This window comes from Rhinolophus hipposideros (assembly GCF_964194185.1).
Source record: "Rhinolophus hipposideros genome assembly, chromosome: 5".
NCBI classification, from domain to species: domain Eukaryota; kingdom Metazoa; phylum Chordata; class Mammalia; order Chiroptera; family Rhinolophidae; genus Rhinolophus; species Rhinolophus hipposideros.
This window is the reverse complement of record NC_138051.1, coordinates 51524889-51541005: the sequence shown is the minus strand read 5'-3', so window position 1 is coordinate 51541005 and position 16117 is coordinate 51524889. Positions and strand designations below refer to the sequence as shown.

The window sequence follows — 16117 nt, the reverse complement described above, 5'->3', positions numbered from 1 at the left end:
AACTGCTGGATCATATTATAATTCTATGTTTAACTATTTGAGGAACCATCAAACTGTTTTTCCAGAATACAGTGATTTTTATAAGGCAATATTCACTGTACTTTTTCTGATCTTTGGACCAAATATTTCAACAATTAAAGAATCAGGTTGTGTTTTCAGATTGTTTTTTATTCAGGGCTCATTGAGAAACTGGGAAGGCAGAATGCAGTTAGCTAGCTAATTTTTATTATTATTTTATCATGTGTATTCCAACAGGAATATTGCAAAGAATTGATAATTTATATAAATATTAAAATAGCATAAAGATATGAACTATCAAACAGATGGTAGTGGAATTAAAATTAGGGAATTGGAATCTAGTGGCTTAGTTAATGGAATAAATTATGTTCAGCTTCTGATTATTCATTTGTATATTGTTTATTTCATAGATTGTGACAGACTTTAATTCAATCTACCTTTTTCTACCATTTACCTGCCTTCCAGGCTCACTCCTGTTTCGTTCCCTCATCTGTTGATACATGTTTTAGGTACAAATTAATTTTGATATTAATAAAAGCAGTGCATTTTGGGAGTATGATCAAAATTTTATTTTTTGTTGTCTTTACTGCTACTTGGCTGTGCATGGATCATTGAGAACTGATTGTATATGTGCTTGTAATCCAATTTAAATCAATACTGAGAATAATGTTTTATATATATATCAGACAATTTTCTTATATTATGAAATCAATATCAGGGTTGAAAGGGGCCTACCCTCAAGTGTTCTTAAATTCTCTGATATAACATTCCTCTAGGATTGCTATCTTCTTAGACACTTTAAAGTGATGTAAAACTATTTTTGGGGGGTGGGGAGTGTAGCATAGATTACTCTTATTTTGAACTTAAATATCTCTGAAACTTTTACCCTTTTTTTCTGTATAGAATACTAATGCTCTTGCTTATAATGGTTTTAGGGTACAACTTTGCGGAGTAATAAATCCTGGATGATAAGTATGGACATTTATTGTTTAGTTTGTTAAACAAAGATGCCCTTTTAGACGTAGTATTAATACAGTAAATTAAAAGTATATCTAATGATAAATTAATGATTTTTCAAAAAATTGTGTTAACTATAATAAAATGTATATATGTGTGTATGTATACATATGTGTATATATGTATATGTATACATACACATATTTTCACAGGATGTGGAGGACAGCATAGGGAATATAGTCAGTGGTATTGTAACAGCCATATATGATATCAGAGATGTAGTAGATTGGGGGGTATCACTTTGTGAGGGGTGTAAATATATATTACATTGCTTTGTACACCTGAAACTAATAAGAAAAAATTGTGGCCCCTTAAAAATAATGTATGCATTTACACTCAATATATGATCAAGAATTTCCTGTCTATTAGCTGTAGAAGTAATTTTATGAAAAGACAGAGTGTGTAAGAAGAATTCAGGCAGGATTCCTGTTTGTTTACGATAGACTGTTTTTAACTTTGTGGAGTTTCCATTTAGAAGATGTGTTTGACTTTGTTGATTACTTGCTGCAATAATTGGAACCTTAAGACTTTAGGATGCTTTTCCTAGCCTAGAGTTCTTGTTCTAGCACCTTGGAAGCCCTAGGAGTATTTTAGCAAGAGTTTTTGGCAAGTAGAATATACGTACAGCCTCAAAATAAATTGGTGCCAAGATTGACGTGAAATTAAGGAAAAGATCAAATAGACACTGTTCAAAAAGGGACACACTTTCTGAAGGTAATGAATATATCTTGTTGACCCCTATTCACATGAACAATGAGTTGGTGTTTTGTTTGTTTGTTTGCTTATTGAATTATAGTTTACACAAAATACACTCATTTTAGTGTACAGTTTGACAAATGTGTACACTTGTGTAACTACCATTCAAATCAAGATATAGAATGTTTCCATTGTAGCAATAAGTTCTTTCATACTCCTTTGCTCTTAGTCTCTCTATCTTAGGCAACCACTGATCTGGGTTCTTGTTCTATAGATGGATTGATTGTGCCTATTCTAGAATTACATATATATGGAATTATACTGTGTGTATTCTTTTGTGTCTTTACAAAAGTGAATATTTTTAGTAGTACGATCTTTTTTATTACTCAGTAGTTTGCCATTGTATGAATAAGCCATGATCTTTTTATTTACTTGTTGATAGACATTTAGGTTATTTCTAATTTGGGGCTTTCATGAATAAAGTGCCGTGGACATTTGTGTCTAGTTGTTTGAATATATGTTTTGTGTTTTCATTTCTCTTGGAGTAGAATTGTAGGTCACAGGGTTTTTGTATGTTTAACTATAAAAAACTGCCTGTTTTCCAAAGTGATTGTACCATTTTGTACTTCCACCAGCAATGTGTGAGAGTTCGAGTTACTCTGTATCCTGCTAACATTTAGGGGTTGGCTAATTGAAAACTTTGGTTCAGATTCACTGATAGAAATTACGTTATGTGCAGACTTTTATGGAAATTTTAAGAGACGTGATATACTTTTAAGAGTTTAGTAATGATAGCTAATTTATTACCATTTATTATATATCTCCTATGTGCCAGATACTGTGCTAATGACTTTACATACGTTATAATCCCTAGGCCTTAAAACAGTTCTACAAGAAAGAATTCGTTATCTTCATTTCATTAGACAGGAGTCCTGGGCTAATATTTTAGGCTTAAGATTTGATTCCAAGTTTGATTCTAAACCCTAGATTCTTTATGTAATTTCATTTCTCTTTGGTCTTTCTCCTAGAGTTAAAACAGGTATGATTTCAGCTAATATCATCGTCTTTTAGAGTTCCCAGATCGTCTTTTAAAGGAAGGTCCACAGATGATTAAAAGAGTTAGAAATCCTCGGGAAAAATAAAGGAGTTGAAAGATTGTGTGTGTGTGTGTGTGTGTGTGTGTGTGTACAAGAGAGAGCATGTGTCTCAGAAGAGATGTTAAGTAAGATGCCGCTTTCCTATGTATCATCTTCTTTGAGTGTGAAAAGTGGGTGGAAATGGCAAAGCTGCAGAATGACTTGAGAGGGGAGGCAGGTAGTGGTAAATAATAGTAATTGGATCAAGAAGGTTGCTTTTTTATCTCCGAACAGTGTAGTTGCTGTTGGAATGATTTATTTATTTATTTTTTACCATGTAGGAAACAGTCCATTTGCATTTATTTTAAAATATATCCTAGACAGTTACTGTTTAATTATATATAATTTAGAGTTGTGTCACAGTGTCACAGATACTAGATTGAATTTTGAAGCAGAATTTTTATAAGAAAATCTTGGTCAGCATTGACAGGTTTTCCCAAATAGACACATTGTGTGAAACTGTCCACATTTTGCAGATGTTTTTTAATTAAAAAAATAATTATTTAAAATTTGGATCCTTTAAATTTTAATTTTTCCTTTTCCCGTACCATTTTGCAGACATTTCAACCTACGAATGAAGAGGGACACTTCCCTTTTTAGTGATGAATTTAAAGTAGAAACATCAAATAAATTACTTGATTATGATACCTCTCATATTTACACTGGACATATTTATGGTAAGTTGAACTTTAAAAGAACCCTCTTCTTTAATTTTTTTCTACACAAGGAAATATATATATGTATGCATGTTGAAGCATAGGGAAATATTTCAGAAAAGATGGGATAAACTCTGAGGAGATTTGAATATATCATGAAGGGTGTAATGGTCTTTGAAGAATGAAGTAATCCTTGGACCTATCTTTACATGTATAATGTTGAATTATGCAATGTCTAGCTTCTGAAAATGGACTTTTGACAGTCTAATACCTCCAAACTGTTAGATTTTAAAAAAAATTAATGACCTATAATTTTCTGATCTTCCAAACAAGAAATTAGCAGTAAATTTACTGTGTCTTATAAGAAAAGAGGGGGAAAAAATCTAAAAGGAAACTATGAAGATCATCTTAACAGCCAAAAATAATGTGACAAAGTCATTGATAGGAAAATCCTCCCAGAGCCTTCTTTTCTCAGAATCTATTTGCTTTTGTTCACAATTCTAACATTTCTCTTACTGTACGAGGGTATGAAAGTATTGGAAGTGTGGGGAACACACTTAACCCAATGTAAAGTTACATTTGACAGTTTAGTAGCCTGGGAAGAACAGAACAATTACTGAAGTCATAAAAAAGCTAAAAAATTAAAGTCTTTTGGAGGTATTAGAGAAGGGCAGAATAAGATTGTGTTATAACTGTGCTTTAGGTAATACTCAGGCTGATCCTCAGTTGTAAGAGGATCGGTTGTAAGACAAAAGGAAATTTCAATTCTGTATATTAGAGAGATTTCCACTCAAAATCATAACATGAAAAATTAAGTGCTTGAAGAAATGTTTTTTTTATTTTTTCATTATGCCAGATAAATGAGGCATTTCTATACTTAAATTTCTCACTTGTAGGTTAAACCTAGTTAATAAATTAAGTTTTTTGTACTCTTAGAATTATTTGACCAAAGGAAAGTATTTCTCTATCAGTCTAGATTTTTAATATTATAATATAGTTTTCTATTTTTAAAGTTAGTTATCTTGCTGGGCAAATAACAGGTAGTTTCTGCCCTTTTTGGCTAGGTGTTAGTCCACAAAAGTGTTAAAGACTAAATAAGCTTGCAGATAAAAATCACGTCACTTAAAATACCAATGTCTTGGCTCTTACCTTCAGTCCATGATTCAAAGTCAACTAATTATTTTTAGTCTTTATCTTAGAAATTATGGCAAGCTTGATTTTTGTTTTAATGATACAATGTTAAAAAGCAAATTTAACTTTTAAACCCTCTCCTCCTACTTTCCAACTCTTCATATCATTTTGATTTTTTTTTCTATTTTCTTTCACAAGAGAAGTATAATTAATGGGACAGTATTACAAATCTTTGTCCAGTATCTTAAAGGGGATTGTTGGTTATACTTTTGTTCAAATAGCTTCTGAAATATTTGACACTTTATTTTAAAAATGAGGTAAGGAAGCCAAAACGTTCACGAAGAATATATCAAGTGGGAAAGCAACTTTTTTCTTATAGTAATTAGAGCAAAATTTCAAAAGATTAACTTTACTGTCTTTATTTTGAAAGTATTTTTTAGTGGATCAGCTAGCCTCTTTCTATAAGTTAAACAATTATTTATTGAATGACTACTGCATACATGCCAGGCACTGTGCTTGGTGCTGGGAATGAATATCAGTAGACAGATGTTCTATTTTTCATAGTTACTGTTAGGTTGGTACAAAAGTAATTGCGGTTTAAAAGGTTAAAAATAATTGCAAAAACTGCAATTACTTTTGCACCAATCTAATAATAATTATATGTTTTAACTAAGTACTAGTTGCTGCTCACATCTCAAATTCAGCTAGATATATTTTATGTTAAAATTTCCCCAATTAAAAAAATATATAAAAATGGCTTTTTAAAGAAGAATGAATTTAATATTCATGTGCAAGTTAAATTTTCAAGAGTTTGTTGTTTTCATTAATAGGTGAAAAAGGAAGTTTTAGCCATGGGTCTGTTATTGATGGAAGATTTGAAGGATTCATCCAGACTCATGGTGGCACATTTTATGTTGAGCCAGCAGAGAGATATATTAAAGACCGAAGTCTGCCTTTTCACTCTGTCATTTATCATGAAGATGATATCAGTAAGTACTTAACTTTTACCAAGTAGCCTTTTGCAAAAGGCATGTAAATAGTTAAAACTATGTGGAGACAAATTAAACCTGAGCTGTTTTCTTTCCTGAGCTATTAATCAGGCTAGAAATGTAGTTTCACAACCAAAGTCTCAATTTAATAAATAGATCTAATGAAATGAGGCAGTTTCCTTATCAATGCACACCAGTCCTACTTTGTTGATATGGTACAACAAATTCTATTTGATCTATGTATAAGGTAAACTATGATTGAACTGGAAATCCTATATTCTGATATCAGCCAGTTGTTTAATGCTGTAACACCATTGGGTGTGTTACCCCGAAGCACTATTATCTTATGTAAGTTTCAGTGTGATATTTGTCTAGTAATTAAGGAATATTTTAGGAATTTTGTAATTTCTGAATCCTTTGAGTATTTCTTTCTGGAATCTTGAAATAATGACTTCAGCTTGGTAAGACTCCAGGTTTATCTTTAGGGATTTTGTCCTCTAGCATGGCCTTTATATGATGGTAATTGGTCAGGAGAGTTCTTTTTTTGTGTTCTAAGAGTAGAAAATGTATTTAAACTTCACTTTTGAATTCTGCTATTATTTATATCAGTAGTCATTTAATCATGAGAATGCTTTAATGAAATACCACAAATTCATTCCTCTATATGCCTCTTGAATACTTGTATTTTATTTTTCACTGTAATTAGACTAGTCTCTATTTTTGTGTAATTTTTTTTAACTTAGCAGCTTCCTCCTGGCTTCATTTTCCTTTCTACAGCTGCAAATTTATTGTTAATAATTTCATTCTCACCCCTAGTAATGTACTGGGAAGCCTTAAGTCTTTTGACTTTTCACAGCTGACAGTTTCTGTACTTTAGTTTGTCCAAATGTTTGTTATTTCTGATGCTGGATTAGTACAGAAAAGAGCATAATTATTCTAGATAGGATACATTTATAATTTTAGCTACTTGCTAAATCATAAATTCATTAATGCCACTTGTCCATATTTTTGCTCATCCTGGTATTTCAAACTCCCCTCAGTTTCCAAGCTACTGTTCTCCTTCACAAGTTGGAATGTGAATTCCTTTGACTGCCTTCCTTTCTACAAGCAGAATTACCATCTTTTTTATTTGTATGTTACTTTGTAATTTTCTTAGTAGTCTTTTTGCAGGTTTACCTCCTCTGTCAATGTATGTAACTTCTCCAACTGTAATTTCTGTTTCTTTTGCTCCTTTAACATTCCAAATATCACGTCTGCAGAAGGTTCTTCACAGATACTTAATGAAATCTTGAAACATTTCCCCATAATTTTTTCTCAAAATCAAACAAGACCTTTTGGGGAAGGAAGGAGAGAGAGGAGGAGAGTAGTTTGAGAGATTGCAAACTCATCTTTTTCTTCCCATCATATTGTAATCAAACCTTTTTCCTTGCTTTACACTTCCCATCAGTACCCTCCACTGTGTTTATTCTTTTATGATTTCTTTTATTGTATCTTCTCTCTCTTGTCTTCTCTCCTCTTATCTAGTTGTATGTACAGTAGTTTAAGATATTCTGCACTTTGTTCCCAGTTTTATTTCTTCCTCCTCATATAATTGTGTTTCTCTTTTACTTGTATCTTACAGTAACTTTCAAATATTTTCCTTTATTTTTTTTTCCCACTTTTTCTTTTTGCCCAAAGATGATGAGTTATTTTGGAGGAACAATGACATTGGATGAGACTTAATTTTCTATTCCTTTTGGCATTTAACTTTACTATTGATTTCAACTCTTATATTTTATTTGTTCAAGTAAATATATATTCGAGATACAGAGGGCTTTTTACCTTCTTTTTAAAAAATTATTATTATTACATACCAATTGTGATATTAGAGCTTAAAAGTAGTAATGTTTAGAGTGATTTTCTCTGGTAATTGAAAATGTAACAATATGAGAATGAGAATATGGGAAGGAATTGCTTTAAACAGAGTTTTTAATGCTTACAAATATAGACAATTACTTTTGAAAAACTGAAAAACTGTGAAAATTGGTCAAGGTAATCATGATTTAAGAAAAGAAAACACCCATGCATTAACTTTTTAGTTAATAGTTGCCATACTCTAGATTCTAGACCACGCAAGGGTTGGCAAACTTTTTCTGTAAAGGGGCTAGATAGTGAATATTTCTGGCTTTGTGGGCCATATGAGCTCTATTGCAACTACTCAAGTCTGCTGTTGTAGTGTGAAAACAGCTATAGAAAATAAGTAAACTAATGAGTGTGGCTGTGTTCCAATAAAACTTTAGTTATATACACTTAAATTTAAATTTCATATAATTTTTACATAATACCAAATATTCTTTTAATTTTTTCAACAGTTTAAAAATGTAAAAACTTAACTTGCACGCCAAACAGAAGTACTCATTGTCTAGCAGTCTGTAGTTTGCCTACCCCTCTTCTATGGGATGGATAGATAAATATAGAATACCTAAGGTTGTAATACTAATAGTAGTAGTAGTAATAATACCTAAGGTTGTAATACTAATAGTAGTAGTAGTAATAAGAATAGTGATTACTGTTTAATGTGTACCTAGCACTATATAAAGTTCTTTACTTGAATTTTTTCATTTAATCTTCACAATAACCCTATGTGGTATAGGCACACATATTATCCCCATTTTATAGGTGAGGAAACTAAGGCTTAGAAAATTTATGTCCCTTAATTGTGGATTTCGTGTTTTTAACCATGTACTCTTATGGGAAAAAGCTGTGAATTCTCATTGCCATTACTTCATTGACTTCTAGGGCTTTTCTGAAATCTGTAAGCCTCTATAAAGCACACATTTGCATTTTTTACTGTTTTAAACCACATTTTCTTAATATATTTAGCAATGGGTGTTTTATTTTACAACGAATTAAAAGGTAGATGATGTCTCTTTAATGTATATTTTTGTTTTCATATAATTTTCTTAAGTGCTAATTTATTTTCACCACTGAAGTACTGCACGATTGTTTAGATCACTGTGTATATATACGTGTGTGTGTGTATTTGGTATCTCCCTGTATGTATTATTTTTAGCAAAAGCAAATGACAGGGGAGGCACACCAAACTTGGATAGGAGTTCTGATGAGAATTTGGCTACCCTACTCTTAATACTGTTTTTGCCACTGTAAGCATAAGTGTATGAAACTACCATGGAAAATAATACTGCTATTCTGGAGAGCTTTAGGGAATGGCGTTTGAGGCCTGTACCAGAACACAGAGACAGTTTTCAGCAAAAGTTTCTAGGCGCTTTGATACCCAGTTAGATGTGATGATAACTACATGTAATTATCAGCTTAAAATTCCCACTTGTTCAATTTCGTGTTTAGGTAGTAACAAGCACTCTCTTCTAAGACATAGAAGTATGAACAGTTATGACAAGGTAAGAATACCACTTAATCCTCTGCCCCTTGGCACAGTTTATTTTAAAGAAACTGGGAAAAACACTGTACATAAACTCTACTGTTAATCTTAACTAATTTAGGGATTTAGGACATTAATTAAGTTAATCAGTTTTAGGATTAATTAAATTTAGGACAGCTTTTAGGAATGACTGACATGATTACTTGGAATTACCAGTTGTAAATAGGGTACGCTGCACCCTTTTGTATACTATCTCTCTGAGAGGGCAAAGGTTTAATTTGTCCATGCTGTAGTTGTATAGAAATATTTCATCTCTGAATTTAAAACTATTTTAAGTAAATATAGGAGGCTGCAGAGTGGTTTGGGTTTATTCTTATTTCAAATTTCTGTTCCTGTGTGTGGTATAGAAAAACCAAGAGAGCTTGAATTTGCCTGTGCCTCCTACTTTCAGCACGTGTCAGCCGTAACTGTATTTGTTGCTTCGTTCCCTTTGTGCTTCAATGGAAAGACCCCTTATTCCTTGTATTGAAAAGTTGAGATCATTAAACTTTCAAAGTGAAGTCCGCATTCATGTAGAAGCCTCCTCATTTGTGGAAACTTGAGGGTATTGCTTCTAAAACCTTTTTAAAATCTGTTAATTTCATATTGTTTTTGAAGCTGTTGACATAAATGAATTTTGCCACAGTCACTAAGACTTCTTTTTGTGTTACTATTAGTGGGCGGGAGGCACAAAGGAAAGAAGAAAAAGAGGGAAGAAAGAGTTGAATTGGAAAGTATTGATAATGGTTAGCATTGTTCAAATCTGATATTAATCAGGTTGCTAATGTCATTCCACATATAACAGGATATTCTGAGGACTGTCCAAAAAATGTTCTAGCTATACTTAAGATGTAGTCTAGAACTTGAAAAATCTGTTTATGCAAATCAAGTTGTGACAAACAATGCTAGACAATTGGAAAGACTGAGGAATGGAGTGTCCTGATTGCTTGATAACTACCATGTTTCCCCGAAAATAAGACCTAGCCGGACAATAAGCTCTAAGACCTGGTATTATTTTACTTTAAGACTGGGTATAATATAATAATAATAATAATAATAATATAATAACATAACATAATGTAATATAATACCAGGTCTTATGTTAATTTTTGCTCCAAAAGACACCTTAGAGCTGACTGTCCGGCTAGGTCTTATTTTCGGGGAAACACTATAGTTATTGCAGGTGGAATGAAGGCTAAAAGGAGGTTATTATGGTCAGCAGGTAATAGGTTAATGGATGGCCTTTGAAAAGAGGTATGGAAACCTGCTGCTGACTGAAAAATTCAACAAGTGTTTATTGATTTGTGAATATACAGCAAAGATTAAGACTTTTTTAAAACCCTTTAGGGAAATTCTCAGTCAATAATAGAGAGTGAGACTGTGATAAATGCTATAACAGAAATGTCCTCAAAGCATTGAGGGTGGTACACACTGAGGGAGCCTGAGAGATATTTAGGAAGACTTCCCAGGGGAAGTGGCATTTGACTTGAACTTTGAAGGTAGGGATAGACTTTAAACAGCTGGAGATAAGAATCTGTGATGATAGGAGAAAGGTAGCTATTACTCTGGCTGCAGTAATACTTCATTTTAGCTGCCACAGCTCAGGAATTTCAGGAATTAAAATAAACTGACATCTTTGGCGGAATCACCTGTTTTCTGTGTATAGGTGTATGTAGTCTGAAATTGAATAAATGGTTACCTAAAATTAGTGTGTTACAAGTTTTCATTACAGGTTTCAGCTTTACAGGTTTAGTGATTGATTAATATATTAATTAGCATTATTTGAGTACCTAGTCTGTACAGGACATTTTCAGATACTGTGGCAACGGATCTGTCTTAATGCATTTTAAAGTCTAGTGATTCTATTTATAATTGATCAGAATAATAGAGCAACATTTTCTCCTCCTAACCTGATGCCTGTGATCTGCTTTGTCTCCTGCACTAACTCTTATTAAAAACCATGGGTGAGGTGGGACATGACTGGCCAGCTCAGCACCTCTGTTGCCTGGGAGATCAGTGTTACGAGTGCATGTGAAAAAGTGGACCATCTTCAACTTCCTCTCCTTTTCAGGGACAGTCATACTATGCCCCTCTTCTCATGCTCTTTCCTCATCCTCCCCAGAGACTGCGTGAGGGGTAAGGGATACTAGGGAAAAAGGAACTCCTATCCCCTGGAATAAAAAGGGAGAATACATTTGGGGTCCTCTCTACCCATTCTAACATCCCTCTTTTAAAAAACAAAATTCAGCTGAGTAAATTTTCAAGTTCTTATTGGCATTATTCAGCAGTTCATGAATTGGGCAGCATCCCATCTAGCAGACAGAAAGGAAGTCAAGGAGCTGTACAAAATGAAAGACCTACAGGCAGAAAGGAGCAGGAACAAAGAAATTACACTAGCAAAAAGTGATTGGTTGTGGCAAGGTCACTTTCCTTTAAGGAATGGCAGTAATCTATCAGGCAGATTCCCTCACTAGTGCTGACCAGGTGATTCTTGATTGACTGATTTAACGTTCAATTTCTGGGAGACATGTAAAGTGTAATTAAGTCTTGGTATGGTGACATGGGTCTTAGAGTGACTCCATTGTGGGCCTCTTGTCTTATTTTTAACACCTTTAAACTCATCAATTCTCCTTAAAAAAAAAAGAAAAAAAGCCTGTTCTCTTTACTATCCTTCCTTCAGTGAATCCATGTTGGTTTTTTGGCAACTTTGGGAATAAATGGCATTTTCATGGACAAAGCTCCACCTACCTACCCTCCAGATATTAACAAGGCAACTTTTTGTACATTATCTATCTGAGGAGTCACTCTGTTTTAAATTCAATTAATATAATAAAAATTGGATTATTTTATTGAGTTTGATGATTCACAGCATGTTGGAGCGATTACACCAAGTTTTGACTGTTCGAGTCATCTCATAGGCAAGACCTTGGACATGGCAGTCAAATCCCTAACCTGCCAGTAACATAAAGGGAGGGATAGCTTGCTGGGGGTAGTGAGGAGGCAAGGTCTACGCTAGTTAGTATGAAGTGAGAAGTGGGTGTTTTATACATGGTTCTGTTGGGCAGCGAATCTGAACTATAAATATTCTCCCTTTCTGGAGTGAATGAGAGTTAACCAGAGCTATTTCCTGCTTGAGGTGATATCACAATATAATGTATTATTATATTTGTGCCTCCTGCAACAAAACAAAACCAAGAGGTTGGCATGCAAAGGACCTGGAAAAAAGGCAATAGATTTAAAGCTGATCTTTGTTTTAAATAGGCTGAATATTCTGCACCAAATGACTCATTCTTTGTGAAAGAATATGCTGTGTGGCCTTTTCAGGGGACTACAGTGCGTCCTATGATTTAGCATCTCAATGAGGGCTTATTCAGTAGTTGAACAAAGGCTTTTTCTAGAATTGGGGATTATATTGTCAGTAATTTTAAAGGGAAAAATGTCATTGTCCATTTTCATAGTTAATGTGGAAGCCAGGGAAAATAGGCTCTTTTAGAAGTTTTAAAAATATATAGGGAAAATTTTATACTTGATATTTTTTATTTTTTCTATTGGGAGAGTTTTGTGCTGAGAATTTGATCCATATATAAATACTGCTTTGTCGCTTGGGGAATTTATTTTTTTAATCCTAAATATCAAGTTTTCAAAAAGAGTGTATGTCTTTAATTTATGATACGTAAAATATAATTTACAAAGAAATAAAACACTAATTTTTCTTTTAAAATATTCTATTTCTTGATACTTCTCATGTTTTAAATTACACTACAAAATTAAGTTTTATTCTTTTTCAACCCCCTATATATTTATAAACAATGTAAGAGAGTTTTAGTATTTTGATAAAAAATACTAAGGGTCATAGAACAATTGTAATTTTGCCCACACTTTGTATAGTTTCAGCTTGCATGGTCACTTTTGCTGCCTCTCCTAATGTGGCAAAGTGAGCACTGCCTGGAGTTAACTAGGTAAATTGAGAATGGACCCTGGAAATACAGTGTCATTGCCACATGGCATAAATGAACTGTTTGAGGTTACAGATTATGATTTTTGAGTGAGAGGAGTTACAGTTACCAGTTTTTCTCCAGCCCCATTCAGCAGCAGGAGTATAGGTAGAGAGTCGAATTTAAATAGCATTTGGTTGAGAATTAGGAGGTGGGTGCCAAGGGAATTTAAGGCAAATGCAGTGGAATAATTATAATAATAATTCAGTATGGGATTTTAAAGTGAATAAAGAAAAGAAAGAAACATCCAGTGCTGGCCATTGACCAAGGTAGTAGCATTGGTGGATTAAAGGGTTTTAAGAGTGTTGAAGGACTGTTGGAGTCTAAAGGGAATGTTCTGAACTGATAAGAGGTAGAAAGTACGGTTTGGAAGTTGAGATTATGAAAGGGTTTCAGTTATTAGTAATGACAGGTTCAGTAGTATGAACGTATAAGTAAGAAGAGAAAAGGTGGTGTGAGTGTATTGGAAGGATCATCAACGTGAATGTAGGAGTCACTAAGAATTACGATGGGGTAGTGTTAGAGAGAGTGACAATGAGTTAGGAGCTAAAAGTAAGGAAATAGAGGGAAGTAGTGACTTGGGGTGGGGGGGACCAAACATCTCTAATAAATTGGAGTAGTTGGTGGTATAGTCTCATGTTTATGAAAGCCAGGCCACAATGAGAATAGTCCTCATGGTCCCAAGGCTGAAAGTGGTAAGTAGCTGTGAGTGTTCAGTGAAGTGAGGGGCAAAGGAATGTCTTCCCCAGAACAGGAAGAGTTCTGGAGTTCTCCCTTGATTCCTGCTAGAAACCTCCTAATGGAGGTGAGGAATGCTACAGAAGGACTCTCTTGACCCCTGCCAGGTGATAGACAAGAGAGGTGATTTTCTAAAACATAGGTACTCTCTTGGTTCCAGCCAGGTGGATAGGGGTGGGGTAGGGGTAGGGAATCTGATTATTAAATCTAGACCATCTTTTCACCCTGGGGAGTGATGGCCTGATAGAGTATGGTTATGTTCTTAAGTTTCTTCTGGCTTCCTTTCAATTCCTGCGGATACTAGCCTGTAAGTGGTGCGATATTACACGGGGACTTACTCAACTTCTGACTATGTGGAGGAGTGGTAGAAAGAAATCCACACGTTTTATATGTGTGTGTTATATACACAGTGTTACAAATCTGTGTATGCATGTATCTATTAGGTTGGTGCAAAAGATGGTGCGGTTTAAAAGGTTAAAAATAATTGCAAAAACAGCAGTTACTTTTGCACCAACCTACGTGTTTATGCATATAAATATATCAATATTATGTATTTTATCAAGTAGATTAGATACCCATGAGACACTACTTGTTTGATTACCTTAATTTTAATGTTTGTAGGGGTGTGAAATTTGCCATCCCAGATATGTCTCTTTGGCATTTGGATTATTTTAGGCTGATTATTTTTAAGAAACAGAAGACTCAGCAAGTTTTTCTTTTTACTGCCCCCTTACCTGCTTAAAAAAAGTTAGGTAGGGGGCTTATTCCAGGAACGGAGCTATCACCAAAGATAACTACAAAGAATATGAGCAAGATGTGGTGGTGGGGGGGCAACACTTAGCAAGGCCTGTTGTTCACGTTCATCTCCATGACAGCAAACATTTGTTCTTCCGTCTCCGTGTAAATTGTCTTCTTCCCCTTTGAGGTGCCAGACCCTTACCCCTTTCCCTTAGCTCAAGGAGCTTTAGTTACCTCCTTCCCTTTGGGCCTCATTTTTATGAAGCCTCTGTATATACAAAATACTAAATTTGTTTTTCTCATGTTAATATGTCTCATGTCAATTTAATTCTTAGACCAGCCAGAAGAACCAAGAAGGTAGAGGAGAAATTTTTCCTCCCCGACACGTTCAAATGCCCACCAGCTTCAGTGCCAATGTAGTGATGACACGGAGTGTGAATGTGTTGAGTATTGTTAATATCTGGAGAATGTTTATGTTTTATTGGGATACTATATAATAGGGATTGCTGATTATATATAAATCAGACATGCATACTCTTCTTTGGCTTGCCTTGTCATTACATTAAAGAAAATGATGTTGTACTTGTTTAAGATAGTCCTTATTTTTGTTCTGTTCTTGAACTTAGTAAGATGTTCAGTTAAATGCCATGCACAGAGTTTGGAAACTATAAAATTCTCTCTTCCAGAAATACTTTGTAGTAGCTCTTTTGTGCCTGTGTAGAAGCAGATTCAAAGTATAGTATGCTTTGACTAAAGGTCAATTCTAATTTCTATCATGATGAGATTATGAACTTTGTTATTTCTCAAATTTGAATAAAATCAGACATATCAACTGCCTTACATTTTGAAGTATATTAGTTGAACTAAACTATACATGGAAACAGAAGTGTTGTTTTGACGTGTTCGTTATGTGATGGACTTGTAACTAAGATTGCTAATGAACTTCATAACTTTTTGCTTTCTGAAACTGAAAATCTTGCATTGAAACCCTCTTTTGAAAAACTGTTTGAAGCATGATAATAGCACTTATTTCTAAGCATGCAATATTTTTAATCTGGGTGTTGTAGAGTCTGCTTAGGTATTTAAAAGATGGAATTATTATTGCACTGTGAGTATCAGTCTTCAACTTAACTATATGGCTGATTTTTTGGCAAAAGTTGTATCTTGGGATGAGTGAAAACTAGTTATAAATGAAAAGATTTAGAAAGTAACAAATACCAACACTGCTAAAGGATTTCTTTTATGCTAGGCCAAGATTATTTTGGTTTGCCTACGATAAGAAAATTGGCCAAATGCCAGTGGAGAGCAGATATAAAAACATTTCTTCTATTCCTGACAAAAGTTTTTACCATGTATTTAAAGTAATGCTAACTGCAGTACCAAACAGCCTCTAAGTTCAGGGACAAAATGCACTACCAGCTCATTTCTCACTATGGAACAGCTTAATGTGAATATTCCTTATTGGGCAGCTTTTCTTCAATAAGTGACTAGGAATCTTGCTACTTTATTTTGTGGCTATAGTATATTGCTGTTCCCAGGTGTTTCCTACCAACCATTCAGAAAGGAAAAGAGCATGGAGGACCGT

At 33.9% G+C, this 16117-nt stretch overlaps 1 protein-coding gene across 1 annotated transcript in view; it reads left to right on the top strand.

The window, feature by feature from the left end:
- ADAM10 (ADAM metallopeptidase domain 10) overlaps positions 1-16117 on the top strand; it is a 111877-nt gene that overhangs the window by 42456 nt on the left and 53304 nt on the right. The window contains exons 3-4 of the mRNA XM_081049816.1: positions 3426-3544; positions 5485-5643. Coding sequence (XP_080905942.1) covers positions 3426-3544; positions 5485-5643 — 278 coding nt within the window. The remainder of the gene's footprint in view (positions 1-3425; positions 3545-5484; positions 5644-16117) is intronic.